This window comes from Geospiza fortis, unplaced genomic scaffold (genome assembly GCF_000277835.1).
Source record: "Geospiza fortis unplaced genomic scaffold, GeoFor_1.0 scaffold45, whole genome shotgun sequence".
NCBI lineage: Eukaryota > Metazoa > Chordata > Aves > Passeriformes > Thraupidae > Geospiza > Geospiza fortis.
The window spans coordinates 2,430,934-2,452,603 of NW_005054327.1; the positions used below are offsets into that span (position 1 = coordinate 2,430,934).

Genomic DNA, 21,670 nt, shown 5'->3' on the forward strand with positions numbered 1-21,670 from the left:
TTGGAATGTCTGTGTTTACAACTAAAGCATTAAGGCTGGTAATTTGGAAAGTTGTAGAAGGTAATTATTAAAAACATCTGCTGAGGCAAATTGTGAAGTAAATGCAGCTAATATTTTACCTTCTTAAATGAAAATAGACCTAGACTTTATGATCATGTATGTTCTAGCCTAGAAGGAAGAGGAAGATTCCCTGTTGTAAAACGTTGCATTTTTATGTAGTAGTAATTTCTTCCAAAGATTACAAGTTATTTCTGGACCTAAATGTCACTTATAAGTACTTTTAAAAATTCTAATTGTGTGACATTGTGATGAGACCATGGACAAAAAGCTCCTGAGCTGCATTTTAATAAGCATAGAATCTTTTAAATTTATCATAAATTTATATGTACAGATTTAAAATTTATACCTGGGGACTTTAATATCACACAATTCATGTTCAGATGTCATTGAACATGTAATTGTTTCTACATTTCACATTATGCTGTACTTTCAGATTGTACTATAAATCTTTTGTGACCATGACAGTTATTTCGGAATGTTGCTAACGCTGATTTATGCTCATTCATGTTACTTTAATTTGAACATACTATTTCTAAAGCAGCCACTTAATGCAGCTGGTACTTAGAAAGACATGAATATCCCATACGTTAAAATTTTTTACATTTCACTTACAACAGCTTTACAGGAAGTGGAACGTTTTCCAGTAGATTAAATTGTAATCACAAGGGGGCATTTTTTCAGTTGTTTGGTTGTTGGCTTTTTAAAAATATGTTAAATCATTTGTAAGGATGTCTTACTTCTTCCAGTAAGTTATGCATTAACAGTTTTGTGTCTGTCTTTGAAAGGTGAGGAACCCAGCAAAATAAAAACCAGGAAGGTGTTGGTTCAGTATGTTACCCACATTACCAAATGATTTATGGTTTTCCAAGCTTATTTTCTTCTGAATGTATTTTCCTCATTTTCCTCAAAGGATGTATGAATTGCATGTGCAGTGAATCAAGTTGTTTCATTTAACCTAGTATCAGTACTTCAGTATGAACATATTGCAACTTAGACTTTCTTTTGTAGTCATGTGTAACTAAGATAGTTAAACTTGTTTTAGGCTGCAATTCATGGATCTCGTTTCAAAGGACAAGAGCTCAAGTTGGCATGGAACAAGCCTGTTGCTAGTATGTCAGCTGTTGAAACAGAAGAAGCTGAACCTGATGAAGAAGAAGTAAGCTTGCTTTTTCTTTAATTTTTATTTTAATTTTTCTTTTTTAAGATGAAATAATAGAACTTTTCAAAAAGAAAATTTATCTGTGGATTCATACTTGTATTTTTTAATCATATCAGAAAGTAGATTTCTATATATTTCTTGGGGTTTAGGGTGTTGGAAGTCTAGATACTTTGCTTTTGCTTGTAGAAATATTTCATTTCTTACATAACAAAAAACTTTAAAGGATATAGCTAGAAAATGGAAGGCACAGGTTTGAACTTGCATGAGAGAGAACTTGCAAGAGAGGGATTTGTCCAAAACATGGGTTTGTGCATCTGCTTTTGGCACTAATTTCTTAGAGGATCATATTTTAGACTCTAACTATCCTTTATGGATATGGCTCAGAGGATGCAGGTGAAGGAGTAATTCAGAGCATTTTCTGACTTCACTCAAACATCTAAAGTACCTTTGCTTGAGTGTTAATCTTCATCGTGGTCCATAAGAGATACTAAAGCCTTGTCCAAATAATCCTAATTGGTTAATGTAGGAATAGTGGGGCAATGCATACTGATGCGATCTAACTCATTACACTCAAAATACCTACGTTTGTGAATTCAGAAGAATAAATGTCACCTGGGGATAAAGTCAAGCAATCTCTTCCCAGATTTGTTTACTGTCAGTTAACTGTATCCACATAACTGGCATAGAAAAGTTCAAGTAGAAGTGCACCTTGACTTACTTGATGACAATATTTTGTCCGCATCTTTTTCCTGTGATATTTTGGTGGATCTACCGTAGAAGGAGCTTCACAAGTTTGCTTTGATACAGCCAAATTTGGTTAGTTTTCTTACATTGGTAGTGTTCACATTCTGTTTTTTTCCTGAAGAAAACCACTCTGTCTGCTGGCTTCCTGTCTCCAAAAATGCCAATTCATTTTTTGTGTGCCAGTTGAAAATAGGTACCTCTCAAATTAGACATTTGTGCATTCCAGTTTACTGAGTGCTACTTTCCTCATGTACACAAACCTCAAGCATTGTCAGATGGTCATGAGCTGTGATTGAACAAGATATTATATTATGGAGTCTTCAGAGCATCTTAGGTATTTTGTGACATCTCCTTCAGGGAAGTATTGCCTCGGAACAGCAGTGTGTTGATGCAAGGAGTCTGCATTTTTGAGAGGTCTCTTTTGGTAACCACTTCACTGAGACTTTTTATGTAGCAAAGGAAGGCATGCAGGGATAGGCAAACATTTCAGCAGAGTAAAGGAAGGAATGTACAGCTTCATTGGTAGGTGAACTACAGAGAGATCTGTCTTTTAACTGCATTAGCTAATTATTCTTGTGGAAAATACCTAAGAGTTGAACTTGGTTTAAAACCCTTAGCTGTTCATGGGTTTTGTCTGCTTGCTGCTTACTTAATTTGTTTTATAGCAGCAGTTGTAAGCACATGAAAAAGTTTTTCTTCAGTGTTCCGTATCTGTAATGCCGTGTTAGTTCAGCTGAGTACTATGCTAGAGAAGATAGCAGACTTAAGACTTCAATAAAAATGAGTACTTTGTCTCAAAAAAAGAAAAAAACTATGTAATTCGGCTGAGTGAGATTCTTAATAATGAAACAGGGTTCCCAGTCCATTGTGTAAACAAGAGGAAAGTCTTTCGGAGTTGAGCCCTTTAGAAAATCTCTGGTGAGTAGGCAGCTAATTATAAAAGCGTCTGGTATTCCTAGATGCCTTATTTTCTACACCTGGGTGCCTAACAAAAGAGTTGACTCTTCTGAGTCAACAGTTGATCCCTAAGAAGAGTATAAATTGTGTAAGTAAAGATAACCTTTTAATCATCAGAGGTTTACAGTTGTGGGACCTCTTGAGTCAGAGATATGATGTCTTTGTAGTTAAAAGGCCTTGACATGTGTTTATTGTATTAATTTAGCTGGTTTCTTTAGAATCTGAGTATCATCTCTAATGTCCTGTAACAAGGAATGCTAGTGTTCAACTATGTCTACCCTGAATAAGTATTGTTCTATTGGATCTGCCACACCTACATGTTCTCTCTTCACTTTCTTTGAGATACTTAATATGCAGGGACACTGTCATAGTTCCCCTCAATTATTTTATCTCCCTGTAGTTGTTCCCATCTATGGAAGCCTGACTTTTTGATCTTTTGTACTGCCACTCAGTCTTGTGTTCTGTAGAGTTCTGCATTATGCATTGCCCAGGACTACTCCTCTTTGACTGTTGCAGTGTTGTATTTTAGCTCACTGAACATCAGGGAATACCAGGAAAGAATCTTAAGTCCTCAGAAAGCTTCTGTGTTCCAGTCATGGTCAGACTATGAAGGCATACATTGATAGACAGGTCAGGTGTCAACAGAGCTCCTTTTGAAACTGTGCTTTCCATGTGCAAGAGTAATGAAGATAGGAGTTTCTCAGAAGACTTCATAATTTTGCAAATCAACCTTCACACCTCTTGCTGAATTTGGAAATACTGTAAAAAAACCTACCATTCCTTAGACACAAGGAGTAAATAAGAACATAACAGCTAACAGCTGGGCAGTTTTGCTAGGGAAAGACATCCTTGTGTTTTATTCCTTTCTTTAGCTATAGCAGAGTTTGCTGTGTTAGGGGTGATCGTCAAAAAATTTCCAAGATAGGATAGTTTATATACACCTCTGTGTCTATATGTAGATAGAAATTAAAGCAACTTACATTCAAAGCCTTTGAAGTCTGTCAAGTTACTATGTTATGGAACAGAATTGAGAATATACTAATACAGTTTGTCTGAATTTCTCTAAATACCTGTCTCCCTGCCTAGTTTAAATTTTTATATTGATTTCAATCTTGATTAAGCTGTCAAAATCAAAAAATCCCAGATTCAGCCTTTTTGATACTCTGAACATGCAAAAAACCATTAGTTTTCAGTATAGCATGTTAAGTTTCATGGGAATATAGTAGCTTGGACATGAATGATATGCTGAAGAATCAGAAGAGCTGCTTAAGGATGAGGTGCATGTGTCATGGTCATCCTGAAGTCTTTTGAAAAAAAGTTTCATTTGCCATTTTGTAATATATATAGATAAGACATACATATCCAGTGTACTTTATTGAAAGCATTAATGTTTACCTATTCACAACCAAATTTTCTTCTGTATTAAAGTGCAAGTGCCAGAGATTTGTATTTTGCCTTTTGATTTTTAACATTTTTTGATGTAACGGTTATCACATATTCTCTTGAAGTTTCAGGAGGAATCTTTGGTGGATGACTCACTGCTTCAAGATGATGATGAAGAGGAAGAGGAGAATGAATCTCGTTCATGGAGAAGATGATTCAACTGATCAACGACAATGCTAGAGCTGCACCTGTGTTGCATTAGTATTACCTAATGTACTTCTGCATCTTTGTATTAAAAGGGGTTTTGTGATGAAGTTGGATTCAGATATAGATTAAAAAGCAGCTGGTCGGTTATACATTTTGAAAGATTGATGTTTGAGTTACATTTCAGTAAATGATTGCTAAAGACATCATACTAGGAACATATGCAATGTTTTTATTACATAGTTCTACAGAAAGTTACAGAATTCTTTGGGTTCTTTGTAATTTACTGAATTGGTCAAACACAAATGACCAAAAGTTGTTATAACATAGATAATTTTTGTTCTATTCCAGATACGGAATGAAAATTTGCATTTAAAATCTTTGTGAATGTTTTCAGAAATGAATAGATAACAGTACTAAACTGAAGTCTCTAAAGTTATGTATTCATAATATTGCATAGTAGTATGCTTAGGCTTTACTATGTACTAGCCTTTTGTTGGATTTGTGTACGTATTTTACCTATGGGTTTTAATGATAAAGTGTATGACTGCTTTGCATATAAGTCCTTATGACTTTAAGATGTTAAAAAATAAAGAAATGGAATGGTCTTAAAAAAAAAAAGAAAAAGAAAAAAAAAAGCAATAACCAAAAAAGCTAAGGCTATGGTCCTTCATGATGGAAAAAAAAAAGAAAAAAAAAAAAAAAAAAAAAAAAAAAAAAAAAAAAGAAAAGACCATTCCAGATGGCAACCCCCACCCCCATGTTCACAAAAGGAGCTTGAATCACTATCACTTACACTAAAATAATACTGAATATATGAAACCAATCTCAATCGTGTTTTATCTACATTAACACATGGTGTACTCTTCATAAAAACTTTTGGATGTTCTGAATCTGAAGTGATGCAAGTAAAATCTTAAATAGAATAATACTCTCAACAATAAGGAATTTTTTTACATATATTGCACTGGGCAACTCTAGAAGAAAGTTTCATGCCACAAAAATTACATGCAGTACTGAAATATAATTTAGAAAAATATGTGAGGAGAATCTGAATACTTAGTAGGTAATAGTCTAAACATTTGAGTACACAACTAATGCATTTTTTTTATTCTTGTGTTTTTATGATTACTTTTCTTCATTTCAAATTAAACACTTGGAAAATCCTGTGTTCACAGTATAGCACATATTCACCATTCAAAACATAGGTGAAATGTTAGTGTACTCTACAGAAAGTCTTCATTGGCTCTTTCTAGCTGGTCTTTCTGGTATATGAGGTCTGAAGTTGCTTCTTAGGAAAGGGAACTGCCTACTCTTGCAGTAAAGGACTTCTCAGAAAGACTTGGTTTTATTTCTACTTAGTGGCATTTTACTGGACTGGTTTCAAAAGGAAACCCATGTTAAGTATTAAATTCTTGGGTTTTGTTTTTTTCTGAAGGGAGTGGGTGGGGTGTTGTTTTGATTTAATATTTTCCCCCCATTAATTCTTTAATGAGTGCATCATAAAACCACTGTCTTAGTTATCAAATAGATGGATATGAGCCTGTGTCACCATTCACTTAAGTGTTGGACTCGATGATCCTTGTGAGTCCCTTCCAGCTTGAAATATTCTGTGATTTTGTGGTAGTACTTCAGTTAATAGGGTGTTTTCTTTAGTCCATGATTTTGTCTTCTGCTGGAAAGAGGAGGAGAATGGGTATAAGTCATGTCCCTGTTTTGTTTTGTTTTTTTCTTTTCAATTCCAAAGTAGGAATGGAGAAAAGTAGAAGTAGTAGCATTCTAGAGAGAAGAGCTCCAGCTGTAGAATTTTTGTTTGTGCTTTTCAGTTATTTGAAGGGATTTCAAGAACGGGATCCTGTTTTGTTTTTGTTGAGCTTTTTGTTTGATTTTCCCCTCTGTCCTGATGTGTATGCATATCTTGTTGCAAAAAACATGCACTTAAATTTTTGTACAGTCCTAGTTTCACATTGAAATGTCACAATTGACTGCCATGCTTGTTACACTAAGTTCTAAATTTTGCCGTAAGGAATTGTATTTGGGATATTGGTTTCCTTTTACACTGAATTTCAGGCAAAATAAAATATTTTAAGAACCTTTTTATCCAGTGCTCTGAATGAGCTGTTCTAATTCACTGAATTAAGTGCAAGCTTTCCTACTTATTTAATTATTTTGTACATTTGAAGGGGGCCAAATTGACAATCCATGATGTGGAGATTTTTTTTGTGTGTTGTCTTACAGAACAGGTACAGCATAGTAAAACACTGCCCACGCTCCATGAAGTGTTTGTGTGGCATGCTTTGCTGCTCAAACCTGCCTTTTCACTGCAGTCACTCAACACAACCTAACAGCAACTATAAGTGTGTTTATTACATAGATGCTTCTTACAAATTATCTGAAATTGCTGTATCATATAATTTGAAAACTCGAGTTCCAAGTTTGCCTGCTTGTTTTGAATTCAGCCTAGTAATGCATCCATCCAAGATTCATTTCATTGCAACTTTGCACCCCGCAAAGGAGGAAATCTTTTAAATTTTTTTTATCACCTTCCTTCTGCAAACTTTATACTGGTGTGTATTTTGTTCCCTGCTGTTACCTTGTGACATTCTGAATGGTTGAAAAACACCAGCATCAGAATGGCTTGGTTTATTCTCATTTTAAAACCAACCCCAGTCAAAGGCAGTCTGTGGCTGTATATCATTCAGTATAAGAAAACAGTGTCCCAGTTACAGTCTGAATGGATTCTATACAGATTTCTGTCATTGTCAAATTATTTTCTTCATTTGATTTCTTGTTGGCTTGCTCTGCCTTCCTTGTCTAGCTCTGCTCTTCCCTCCATCTTTTTGCTGCTACCTTAGCCAATGCTTGTCACTTCAGATCCTTATTAACATAGCTTACAATGAATTCTTTTGTCACCTGGAGCAGCATCCTTGTTTCAGTCAACAAACCAAACATCCTGCTGGCTTGGTTTTCTTCAATACAGCTTTTCAAAATTTCCATGGAATAAAAGATAACATTTAAGAAGGTATGTTATTTTCCACTTGGATGCTAATGGACTTGAGTAAGATGTGAGCTGACATGCAGTTCAATGGCAGTATTGGTTAAAACTAGATTTGGTTGAACTACAAAACGTTTGAAGTGAAGAGAATCAGTAATTCAGACTATATTACAATCTCTACAAAACAGTAGATTAACAAGAATAAATCTTTGAAACTACGTTTATGGCCAGTACTGTTCATATTTTTCCTTCTCTTAATACCAGTCAAACACTACAGTTGTACAAACACACAAAGTAATATAAAGGGGTAGAGACCTTCAATGAAGCACCTCACTGACGAATTAAAATTTGGTTTTTATGTTGCAACTAATGAAAATATAGTCAGATTTAATCCTGTATTACTTATCTTTTATTACAACTAAGACGGTAAGTTACAATGAAAAAATTTAAATTTAGAGCAATTGGAACAAATAACAGAAATTTGAGGGGTGTCTGGGAAAACAAGTGAAATTTGAAAAAAAAATTATTATTCATCACAGTGTTCTGAGTGGAGCTGTATCTTACTGTATTGGTGTTACAGCACTTGATTACTTTCAAATGAACCTGTTAAATCACACAAAATAAAAGTTCTTGATCAAGATAAAAGAAGAAAGCTTCATCTTTCTCTAATGAGCCAATATAGCTGTAAATCTATCCTTGGGCAAGATGAACCTTTAGTTTTTGTGGACTGTGTAAAGAGGTCAATGTAGACCTTTTTAAATGCACTAGTGTGTTTGTTACACAGGTACCTAAATACTACAGTCTTATAAGTTTTTTTTTAATTTAAATATTCCTCTACATGTTTTATTCTGAACCATGTTGTTACTCTGAAGACATCAAAAATAACAAAAATAGACTTCGGTGATTTCAATCTTTATTTGAATTCTCTTGAGATTTAAGGTGAACTCTAATGAGAAGGATTTCAAGAACATACCACCTATACCACCCATACCATCTATTTTTCCTAATAGATAATTATTTTAAAAAATCATTCTATATGTGTTTATACTAAAACTTATCTGAATGATTGTACTTTGTTCTTGGTTCAAGTGAAGATTAACATTTTTTTCTTCTTCTTGCAGTAAGCTTGTAATCCTGAGACCAGTTGATGTCTTTGAAAATCATCTCATCTGACCCTGTGGTATAGTGTAGTAATTTTGATATTATAGTTTTAATTCTTGAATTCCAATATTCCTCCTGTTTTGTTAGCAGAACAGATTAATTCAGTTTCTCACCTCTCTCTGCCAAAGACTGGAATACCATATTTAGAAAATCTGTCTGGTCTAGCTGATGAACTGGATTTTAGTATTTCCTTATCAGCAAATAGAAGAAAAAAGTTTGATGTATACTTGTCAAAATTCATTTTTCTGAAAAACATCTACAGTAGACCTGCTTGTTTCATTTTGACCTCTTGAATACAGAGAGTGTAGAATAACCTTTTTACTCTTTTACACTATTTTATTTTTCTGTGTTGCAGATGTACATAATTTTTTGGTAGTAATTTGATGGGTAAAAATTTTCTTTAAAAAATCAGATCTTTTTATATCTTCTGATGTATACTTTTTATCTGCAAAGAAAAGGGAGAAAGGTAATTGTGTTAGAGTTCCTGCTGTCATTTACAGGCCCCAAAACTTCCAAAAGTGCAGATGTTCTTTTCCTAGTTGCTGAAGAATGGCTTCTGTTTCTTAAGCCTAATGTTCTTTTAAATGCAAAAGGCAAAGAAGCACTAGCTTCTCAAAAATGTTTTTGTGATAGTCTGCATCCAGACAGGATATGTCCCAGCTCTAAGGCGTATGAACTCTTCTCTAACCAAAAATTTGCTCTCTAGGGAAATGACAAAAGTTTCTTAGCTTTTAAAGGTCATAATGTATTCTTTATCTTGCACAAAATTTTGTGCAATAAAGATATTTGAGCCAAAGAGAAAAAAAGACTTTGCCAAAATGTGTGTTAATCTATGCATGTAAGAATCTATATCCTTTTGCTAAAGTCCGGTGCACGTTGCTAGTGCATGTATAGAGTAGCTGAGATCTACTGAATCACACAAATGCCTTTAGGGCAAAACTCCTCATTTTTATAGAGCTTCCCAGTTCTACAGATCTCTGCTACATAGAAGCCAAGATAAGTGTCCTTTCCATTAAAGTATCTTGTTTTAACATGCAGAAATGTTCCTCCTCTCATTTGCAAACTGTCCTTTTTCTGTTAAAAAAAAAAAAAAGTTAAAATCCCCCAAAAAACAAAAACCACTTCTGATTTCGTGTGTGGAGTTTTTTTGGGGTTTTTTTTTTTGGGTTTTTTTGGTTGGTTGGTTGGTTTTTTTGTTTTTTGTTTTCTCGAGATAAAGCCTTGTATTTTCTCTTTCGGCTGCTAGAGGGCACTATGGCTACACAAATGAAACAAAGCCGGGAAGTGCTCCCATTTTAACACTTCAGTGATTTTTTTCCTGTTTCAGTTCTCATGCTAATATTTGCATTTCTTGCAAAAACCTGTATACATCTCTACTATGTCAGCAGAAATCCTATGTGTGTGAACTGAAACAAAGTATCTCTCTGGATTTAGGTACCAATGATAAAACATGACTCCAGGTGTTTAAATCTGAATAAAACGGAAGAATGTTTCTGTGTTGCAAGAGACATGTATCTGTTGCTTTTTCTGCTCTGGGAGTTGAATTAGGTTTGATAGACTACGCTTGAACTTATAGAAAACTTTGGGTAGCTTCATCCTGTTTGTCAAATCCTTTTGTAAGAATTAATCTTTTAAACATGTGTTTCTGCTCTGTCATAAGGAAAGCTAAAACTTATTGCTGGAAAGTGGAGAAATGGCACACAACATTGGATTTTCATACAAACTACAAAAGAAATCAGCAGCCTAATGTAGTTTGAATAAACTCCACCACTGTAGCCAGTTATATTTGCTTTATGGTAGACTCATCTTAAATACATCAAATAATTACTACTGTAGCTCCTCCAACTGGTGCACTGTAATTACACAAAACAATTTTTCAGCTATGATGTGGAATACTTGCTGATCCTTGTACACCCATTCACTGTCTCCTGCAGTCTTGCCTGGGTGCACGAGGAAGCTGCTGGTAGCCCATGCCCACAAATCATATATAGGCCAACACCATGCAGGACATGTATGTAACTAATTCTGTGTTGTTTTCTATTCCCTTTCATTCATTAGTGCAATGTCAAAAAGTGCTGAGGCACCACAGATTTTTTTACACTCCTCCTAACTCACAAAATCAGCTATGTGGACATTATTATATGTTCTCCTTTTTTCTTGAAGGGGGCCGCTGTATCAGCACCTGTGGATGAGCATCACAAAATGCTGCAAGACTTCCAAGGAGTCAGTGTCCTTGAATTCACATAAAGAAGGAAACCTTACTTACCAGAAGTGATTGTGAGAAGAGGAATTCTGGTTGTAAAAATTACTTGGTTTTATTTATCATGAATATTTCTTTGCTTTCTGATCTGATAGATTATTAACATTTATCCACTGCTGCTCTCAGAGAGATATTAGGTAATGTTTAAAATCATACGTCCCCTGTGTGATTTTTGTACCCATTAAATAGGAAATCAAAGAGTATTTTTAATACAGTTTTTAATTATAGTTTTCTATCTGCTTTCTCTGTGATAATAATTTACCTTAGAAAACTTTTATTGTTTAGGATTTGGAATTCTTTGTTCCCAGAAGCAACATCCTGTGTGTTGTGTATTTAGATGTATTGTATGTGATGTAGCCAAATTTATCTGTGAGAGTATTCTGTTACTGAAAATGTGAGATTAAAGAGCAAAAAGCAATAGCTGTAGTCTTTATGGTGGAATAAGCAAAGTGCTGGTCAGCAGACTTACTGCCTGACCTGAATTACAAAATAAGTTCTTTATTAGAAGTAATGTAAGGATGTTGGCAGTACAACAGAATGATATAGAGCACTTTTTCCTGTCAATATATAATGAAAAATTAAGGAATATAAGTGATATTAGACCTTGTTAAGTTTCAATAGGTTAGTTCTCTCTGTACGTGCAGTTTTGTACTGGTGAACTCCCACAATATTATTTGCATATCTTAACTGAATTTATGCTCTAATAACTAGAATATTAAAATAATTTAAAATATATTTATTTCTTCAGTTTCTGTGTTGAGCTGTCTCCAAACATCCTTTCAAGTGAATTTAAAGTAAGTACTATTTCTTTTCCATCCTTTTTTTCTGTAATCCTTTCTCTACTAAAAATACTGAGGTCTTTGCTCTTTACTGGCTCTTCTCTTCAAATCTACCATATATTGAATTTTTTGAAGACAGTTTACCAGGAAAACACAGAATAAATAGAGAGTAAGTTACAGAAATTTGAATCTGAAATAACTAGAAGATTAACCAGGAGAATTCAGTACACTACCATTTTTAAGATGGTAGTATATCATGCTACAGTACTATCTGTAGATAAGCTTTTGTTAAACTTTTAAAGTAATTTGAGTAGGTAATTACTAGTGTGTTAGTAGTCTAAGGCAAGATTGATGGTACCTTGATTGGCTGTAGCAGTTACTAAAGTTCACATTTTATGACCTCCTTAAAAATATTAATTTAGAAGCTTATGAATTACTCTCTGGAGTCACCCTGAATTAACAAATACGGAGCTAGTTTTAGCATTTGAATCTTTGTGTGAAATAATTTCTGCCCACTGTTGAACTTTATAGTGTTTTTCAAGAATTAATTTTCTATATAAAGCAGTATTAACTCTTTGATGGCCAGGACTAAGTTGTGAAAAATGTTTTCATAAATAGTCTTGTTCTGTACCAGGATCAGAGAGGACCATAGCTGGTCACTCCTGCCCATGCTCTGTGCTTGAAACAGCAGGTATTTGAGTGATAATGTAGTAATTTAAAATGGGATAGTACAAATGAATTACCTTCCTAATCTACCTGATGACTGAAAAGATGTTACTGGTGGGAGTTGCTGGGACAGGAGTGAGGAGGTGACCTCAGTAGACCTCTTCATCCCATTATTCTGTTTCAAGCCATGCTACATTCACTGAAAAAACCCACACCACTGTGCTCTTCTTGGTTACGCGTGTTTGGCTTCAACTCTTGGTTTGTCTCTTCTCTTCCCCTGATTTACAGGAGCCAGAACAAAACATTTAATAAAACCTTTAGTGAGCAGAATGTGGAAGCTGAAGTGCTTCCACAGAAGATCAGAAAAGCAGTTGAGAACAGAAGCCTTGAACTTTGCACAGGACTCAGGACAAGCACAGAACATGCTGTGCTTCAGCTGTGATCCACTAAATTGAAAGCGGCATAGCCCTGCACTTGAGCTGACTCTGGACCCATTTGTGTTCTTCATAGCCTTACAAACAGGGACTTTGCTGTAGGAACTCTGACTCCTTTTGGCATATCCTTCAGTGGTTCTGATGGGGGGAAGGCAGTCTCGGATGAGTCAACGATCACCTCCAAAAGAGATGTGAGAAACCTTGATTTTTGTCTGATTTTTAGGACCTTCATTTAGCTTATTGTGAATATGGTAGCTTTGTGTCAAAGGCTATGTGACTCTCTGTTAGTGCAGTGCTAATCCAGCAGCAGCAGGGTTTCCTCCTCTACTCAGCATTGTGCAGCAGAACCATCATGCTTGCACTTGCACTTCCTAGAACTCAGCTTTGCCAGCTGGGTGAAGCAGCCTTGAGGCTAGGTTGGAGCAGGAAGAGATCATTTTCTCAAATGGATCTGTGTAGAAAAGCTAAACCGTTGTCAGGGAACAAAGGCAATTCTGACAGACATGACCTTATTCAGGGAACCCAGCAAGTGACAAGAAAACAGAGTAAGTGTAGGCCTGTACCATACACTGTAAGACTTGAAATTAGGTTAGATGGTAGAAAGGCTGGCTTTGTTTAAATTTGTTGGGTGCTGGTGAAATAAACTACCAATATTAAAATTCTGGAAGGAGGTGCTGAGGCAGATGGAAGCTGAGGTTTCAAGTTCTTAGCCAAAGAATTGTTTATCTGCAGGTTTTCTTTCCTGCAATCTGCCCTCTCTCTGCCACACCTGTGGGTAGCCTAGTTTGTTGCAAACAAGCCATGCTGTAAAAGATTTGGGAAGTACTGCTAAATCCGGAGAATAGGACCAGGAATTACTGATTCTGACTAGTACTTTCAGAGAAGCTTTCATTTGGAACTCTAGAGTATCATCCAAGATACCTAGAAGTAAAGAGAAGCCTCACTTTAGTGATTACTTCTACATGGCATAGTGATTGCACAATTTAGTGTTCCTCGTTATGAGTCCCTGTGGAGTACATTGTGTCAACAGTCAGTTACTCTTTTGAAAGACTACTTATCCAGTCAATGGGTGTTTGTGTGTTCAAACCTGTTCATCCAAGTTAGGTAGGATAACATCAACAAGTCAGTTAATGGAACTTTCCTGTTTGTTAAGCTGTTTAACTTGTTGGCTGAGTGAACTAATGGTATGATGTTGAGTTATTGCCATGGAACAAGGGAATCCTCTTTTATTATCCTGGCTGCAGAGTAAGATGAAAGGTACTGGTCTAAGTTCTTGTGGTTACATTAACAGGAGCTTGTCAATTCAGCCTTCAAAGTGGACATTTTTGCAGTGCAAAGAATTTCAGTACTAACTCCTTTCAGATATCTCTCCAGTTGCACAAACTAAAAATGGTCTTGTCATGACCATCTTTCTCTGAACTGCTTTGTAACTGTTCTGAACCTTAAAACTGTTAGGAGCCATCCCTAGTACTGTCTTATCTGAGAGAGGTTGTGTCTTTGATGTCTGCCTTCTAAAATCAGATAATCAAAACCATTCAAAATTAAAATATTTATGTGAAAGGAAAGGTAGACTGTAATCTTCAGTCATAATCCGACTCCAAAGTCACAATGAAAAGTAATTATCTACTTTTATCTCCATGGATCTGCATTCAAATCTCTAAAATATCCCCTAGTACCATATATACTGTTACTTGCAAAAGTACACATTGGCTTTTGAAGAACTCAGCATTTTGTTTGTTTTCCTCCAAATGTCTGAACAAAGAATGAATAGTCTTCTCTAGCCACTCTGTTTAGTATTGGTTAGTGGTCATGGGAACAATGTGTTAGGAATCCTCTGCATGAATTTTAAATGGTATTTTAGATTGATGTGGGACTTTCTGAATTTTTCTTCCACCCCAACAACCACATGAATGGTGAGAAAAGCCCATGAACGTACTTGCAACACTAACTTCTGCCTATAGTAACTTGCCTAAAGATCTTGCAAGGTGGTAGACTGTGGTGGCTTCCAAATAATTTCATGTCATGGAATGATGCTGTGGTTTAGTTGCTGCATATCCAGCACTATCACATTTCAGTATGTTTTCATAGCTTTTGCTTTTAGTAGAACTCACTAGAGACATAGGTTATTTCAGTGTCTTGTTCCCTGTTGGAATGCTGGTACTCAGCCTCCTGGTCTACATAAAAACAAGTAAATTAAACATGGCTGGGACCATTCTCTGACACTGAGGCCAATTGGCATGGAACAAGTCTCACACACACTATTAGGTTTCAAAACAGGACAACCATATCCATGTTCTCTGCTAGAAAAGGTCTGATTTAGGATAGCTAATCTGGGTCTCTGAGGTGCTATGGCCTAACAGCGTAATAGTTGTGGCACCCACAACAGGGTTCTGATGCCTATGATGTATGCTGGACCTATTTGTTTCACTAATTGTGTCAAGATTCAGATGTGTGATTGAGTTGCCAAGCTTAGTCTAACAGTAGGTAATATGATTTGTTTCCACTGGTAGATGAAGGAGCCTTAAGGAAAATCTGTTCTTTTCAAAAGCGGTGACAATTGTCAACAATGTTCTTCAAGGAATCCATCCTCTCCAGAGATAAATGTCACAACTGAAACAGGGAATGGGTTCTAAAAAAATAAAAATCCTAGTACTTTAGCTAATGGACAAATGCAATTAACAATTAAAATTTTGTAGACCATAACTACTGGATTTAATGAAAGGTATAAAATGGTGGTCTTGTGAGATACAAAATTAGAAAAAACTTTATTAAAGAAAATTAAAGAAAATTAATAGTAATCTTCAAGCTGAAATTAATGTAGGTGATTTTATTTGAACTTTCCTGTCATTAGTAAGATTTGAAGGTCTCTTGAACAATCTCTGAGTATTACCAACAGCCTTGAAAATTAACCTAATAATAATGCAGTGGTGTAGCCAAAGGGGCAAGCTACAATACTTTTCTGGCACGCCTTCCTCTAGAATTTCAGTTTCCTATATACTGGCAGAGGGGGAGCTCTACACAGATAATTCTTCCTTTAGCCCTTCATGTGTAAGTATGCTTTTGGCACAATACATCACCTTAAGTATTATACCTTCTGCAGTAGGATGGAATTCTCTGACCTGATAATTTCTGCTGCCAAATCACTTGCAAGTACATTGTAAAAATATTTTCTGTGTCTATGCATGTATTTCATCAGCCATACTCCCATCTGTCAAAGTAGATTGAATTATTTAATTGCCTAATCAGCTTTCCAAGTCTCCCATGCAAGCACAAAAACATCACCGTGAGTTGTAGAGTTACAAGGTTGGTGTATAAGCAATTATTAGAGATACCTATTAGAGTTTTCCCGAGTTCCTTATTGTAGTAGGCAATAAGCATGTTGGATTTAGCAAGATTATAAGTATGGTTATTTACTAGCAGAAGCTGATGTTTTTATCTCCTCTATTTTTACATTTGAGAATAAAATGCAATTTATATTCTGGGCATCATCTTGTGGAAGTTCTAAATCACTTCATGAGGCTTTCAGCCTAGGTTATGTCATTTATCCATCAGCACTCAGTCCATTTAATCCAGACCTCTCAGCTGTACAGACCCAGCTCCTGTTGTGAGTGATCGGCCTGCTTGAGTGCTCCCAGCTTCTCCTGTCACATCACATTTGCATAAAAGAGGACGGATAACCAAATTTGAGCACACAAATGAAAATGCTAAGCGCTGAACCTGTCACAGTTGTTGTTCAACTAATTGTGAAAAATTTGATTTGCTGGCTTTTCACTGTTTATCATGTGGACCCCCTTCTCAAATTTGCCTTGGCTTCTGCTTCTGTACATGTAGCTTTTAAACTCTCTACACAAGCAGCCCACCCTGGGGATTACTTACCTCTCCTACCAGCTTTTAATGTTGGCTCATCTACTTGACTAAATTAGGCCACCATGGCAAACAAACACATAATTAAAAACCTGGGAAAGACAACTGCAGTTGCACTTCTTAAATTGATTTTGCAGTCTATTACTGGTATATGCCTTTGCATTTTGCCATTTTTATCTTGTCCTTCTGTAAACTCAGAAAATGTCTTTTCTTTTGATTGTATAGAGGAGGGTGATACATTATTTCAAAATGAAAGCTAATATTTTCTCCTGAAATGGAAATAGTTTAAAACCCACATTCTTATTTCTGGGTACTTTCTGGCAGCTTATTATAGAGGTTCTGTATTCGTTTGAAATTAAGACCCATTTTTGAACTGCCATTGAAAGATCATAGATGAAGAATTGTTCAAATTATTGTGATTTTTCAAAATTCTGGGGTTTGACTTTGCTTTCCAAATGTACTTACAAATGCTGTTGTATTTCTAATTCAGAATACTTTACTTAGCTGTAAATGCTTCTTATGATTTATACCAAGAGATCACCAATTAAAACAGTTGAATATTGTGTTGCTTTTTTGTGAGGGGACAGCCAAACAATTATCTATTGAAAAAATAGAATCATCTACAAAACCAAATCATCCATCCCTTTGGTACTGTCATTGGTTGATTATACTCTAAATGCCCATAACTGTCATCATTTAAGAAGGTGGATGATAACATGGGCATAGGGAATATAAATCTATCAGGACCATTGAAGGCTTCTAAAAACAACTTAGTAAGAAAAACTGGTATTTAGATGTGTAACAAAAATCTATATTTTTCTAGAAGTTCTAAAATATCAAAATAATTGTTTTCAATTGAAAAAAGTATTTATCAGCAGCTATAGCTGAAATACTGTTGAAGAAAATAAAATTGAAACTATTTTGCTTAAAATCCTTTAAATTTCATTTTATTGTGACTATGAAAGGGTAGGAGTCCCTATAGTGACTTTCATGTCAAGTGAATTTCACTGAAAATCGTTGTAGTAGTAGGATGTAATCTATAACCGATCAAGGATATATCTTACAGTTTTAAGATATTCCCAACTGTTTCTCTGGTAAGTTTGTACATAAACTGACTTTCATCCAGGTTATCTGTAGTTAGGTGTCCTTTGTTTTAAATGACTTTTCTCCCTTCCTGATGTTTACTTCCTGGATATGTTTGTCAAAAGCTGTCACATTGTCGCAGCCTTAATTTCACAAGGCTAAATGGACTGAACTCTTAAAGACCTTTGACAAAGCCTGGTGTGTTTAACTGCAGCAATATCAGATTGTAACATTCACAAATCATTATGTTGGAGAACACTGTCCTTCTCTTCATTTTTGAGACTGAATTCTGTTGTAATTAAAAATGTACCTGGAGAAATTACTTGTGCTGTACTCTGTGCTCCTACGTTTGGCTTGTGATCACTAGAATACTATCAGTTTCCTTTTCTCATCCTTCCTCCACATCATACTACTTTATCTCCTTCCTCATTAACAGCTTTTTACAGTTGACCTCCTTTCCTGCCCTCTTTCTCAAGTTTGCCAATGAGTTACACTAAATACATAAATCATATTTGCAAAATAAAATGTTTGGAAAAGAGAGATACAGATGTTTGGAAGAGACTATTCATTAGCATATCAAACCCACAGCATCAAACTGAGAAACAGCAAAAATTCAAGAAATTAATTTAAGTTAATTAACAAAAAGCTTCATTCTGTACTTGAAAAATTGCAACTATGCTGCCAACAGGTTTGATTCTGAAAATCAATGAAGTAGCAGCTCCTGGTCCAGAACAAAAAGATCACTGGCGAATTTCCAGAATGTTGTTACATCTTTTAAATTATTCTGAGTAACCTTCAACAAGATATTCCAGAGTGAGCCTAATATTCCCTCCCAGCTTCCTCCCATTTACAAAATACATCCCAATAGCTGAAATATCCTGAGATATCTTTGCCAAAGAGGCAGAAGAAAATATATCTACTCAAGGGAATAGGTTGTGTTTTTAAAGTAAATGTTCTTCATATAAAGAGAAGAATAAAACATTTTGTTCCCCTATTCCTCAGCAGCAGGGCTAATGTTTATTGCTAAACTGTTATCTTATGCAATGACTTGATCTGAAAATCCCATAGATATGTTAAACCTGGTAGAACTGAATTAAGTATAAAAAACTATGCACAGGGGTAAGATTCCTTTCTCAGTTTTTAACCAGAAAATAACACAAAATAATATCTTGCTTTGTTTCTGATGGAACTTCTTGAGGCATGGAAAATTTATTGCTAAATGCTGGAATTTTTGTTTTCATTAAAAAAATAATCCTCATCCCTTGTTTTACCTCCTCTGCCTTTCTCTGAACTTAGTTATGTGTATTATTATATTTATTCTGAAGTAGTGTGAGAAACAGAGAATGGAAGGGAGCAAATTAAATAGCCAGAAAACAAAATATCACCTCTGAGGGTGAGTTTTACAGTCAAAACACCTATCACAATAGGGCTTAAAGGCAGTTTCTGAAAAGGGAAGTTAGGTTCTGAACTTCCTTTGTTACGTTAATCTGTGTCCTAAGTAAATGCAGGTCTTCGAACTTGGTTCTTGGTCGTTATGTTAATCTGTGTCCTAAGTAAATGGGAATATGCAGGTCTTCGAACTTGGTTCTTGGTGTATATGTCTGATTTGTCATTTCAGAAACTAATTTACAGATTTTCTTTAAGTTCTATATCCATCAATATCCTTGTCCATAAAATGTTTTGCTAGGCAAGTGAGAGAAATGTGAAAGAGTGAGGGAAGTAAATGTGTTTAAAATTTTGAACAAGTACTAGTGAAAGATGTTTTACCATATTCCCTCAGCTGTAATAAAATGTGCACTTTTCATTTATCCTTCAGCTAGATATCTATTGATACTTGATTAAAAATAGTCTCCCCTTCTTCTCTAAGTACCTTTGTGTAATTCATGGGGATTTTCTCATTTTCTCAGGTCTGCTTGGGTAAATAAAGGTTTCTCCTTGGCTCAGTCTCTTAGGTTGGATGTTAGAATAAACAAACTTCCATTAACTTGCTTTTTGTTTTGCTTTAGATTGCAAGTAACTTCATCAGCATGTAAGAGAGACAACTGGTCCATCTTTCTCTATATATTTTATTATACAAGGATGATCTCCTTCCCCTGAGCTCAGCTCTTGACCATAGCTAAATGCAAAAGAATAAGCACACACAGACATGATTAGCAGGTTACACATCTCTGTGGTCTGGGGCTCATACAAGGAAAGACATATATTAAATTGCCTGTTCTTTTTATATAAAAAAGTAAACTTGTTTACCCTATGGGTAAAATGTGTGTTGACCTACTGCATTACAGAATAAGCACGAACAAGGTTACTTTTTCCCCCTTTCTGCTAAATAATAAGGCAACTCATGCTGAGGGTGCACTTAAACTAGACCTATAACTCTTGGAAATTCATAGATCGTAAGGCCAAATGGGACCATTATGATCATCTTGCCTGACCTCCTCTATAGCACAAGCCATAGGGTTTCGACAACATAACAGTATTTGTAATTTCATATCCATTAGAGTGCTATTTATAGGATATATATTGTATTGAAATGGCAGAATATTCATTGCTCTGAAATTCTGCAGGATAATTTTCCTACTGTAGTGTTATCTACAGGGTTCTCTGTTGGTACATATTAATAACAAAAAAAAAATCATACAAAATTTCAAGCAATTTGCTAAAAATGTCACCTCATCCAACAAGCAAATTGCTTGTGACAACAACTGTAAAATCATATATTAATGTAAAAACAAAGTTGATATTAGGAATCCAAATAATTTATTAATTGCCAAGTACTGTAGAATCTGAGGTCTAACATTAAGAAAAGAAAAATAATTTCCAACTGGTCCATTGCACCAACAGGAGTATTGTAGCAAAAATAGAGAAAACTAAGCCTAAATCTGTATAGCTTTCACAAGGCTTCTCTTGTCTTGTGTTGAAGATCTTTTCTCTTTGGATTGATATCAAGAACTGTGGTGCATAATTTTAATTTTTATGGAACCCATTCTATAAAATGTCTGTTACAAATGAAATCTGATTTTAAGTGGTGAGTAGGGCAGAAGTAAGCGCTGGACTGTTATATATGTAAAGCAAACTGAACTAAATTCTCTACCTTGCTTTGTAGAACTATCATTATTAGCTCTCAGTTTCATTTCCTATCTAATTGAAAAATTAGAAAATGTTCTCTGCCTTTTCTATAGGAGTCAGTAATGAACTGTACTACACTAAGCAGGTCTAGAGGTCCTCAACAAACCAAACCAGCTTCATTGCTCAAATCTTTGAAACAGACAATAGGCCTTATTTTTAAAGATAAGAATCTAGATATCAAGCACACTTGTATTTGCAGCTGGAAAAGAGTAATGAAAGAGCAATTAGCATTTCTACTGATCATTGGTTAAAATTATTTAACCAATCTTTTACCAAAGTAGTAAAGGCTCTCTGAGTAATTATGTCATTTTGCTAAATGTTAAGAATGATGAGATAAAACAGCTTGAATGCTATTGGTCAAGGATGTTTATCTGTGTGTATTAAAGTATTTTAAACATTATCTTCTAGAAAAGCCTGTGCCATGCAAATCAGTCCCTTCCTCTCCCAGTCTTCTCTAAAATGATACAAATTTAAAGGCATACAAATCAGTATGCCTTAGAAAACCAGATAGATTACTAAATGTATCACTTCACAGAAACCTCCGGAAATTCAGTAAAATAATCAGTAAAATATTAGTAAAATAACCAGATTTTGTAAAATCTGAAATGCTTTGTTCAGAGAGTCTCCTTGCTATTCTGGAGCTTTGAAAAACTCTTGTGACAACTGCAGAAAGGTTGTGTCTCAAGGTTTGCATTTTGATCTGTTCACTAGTAAATTCTCCAAAAGCATAAATAATGACAACATTTAACTAACAAAGGTTAGTTTAAAAGCAATTTTAAAATATATTTCAATGGA

The 21,670-nt window shown here is 35.1% G+C and overlaps 1 protein-coding gene across 3 annotated transcripts in view; it reads left to right on the top strand.

The window, feature by feature from the left end:
* RBM26 (RNA binding motif protein 26) overlaps window positions 1–6,607 on the top strand; it is a 48,290-nt gene extending 41,683 nt beyond the window's left edge. For all 3 annotated transcript variants that reach the window (XM_031057065.1, XM_031057066.1, XM_005421112.2), the window contains 2 exons: window positions 1,103–1,216; window positions 4,429–6,607. In XM_031057065.1, the coding sequence (XP_030912925.1) occupies window positions 1,103–1,216; window positions 4,429–4,518 (204 nt within the window). In that variant the 3' untranslated portion in view covers window positions 4,519–6,607. The remainder of the gene's footprint in view (window positions 1–1,102; window positions 1,217–4,428) is intronic.
* The last annotated feature ends 15,063 nt before the right edge of the window (window positions 6,608–21,670 follow it).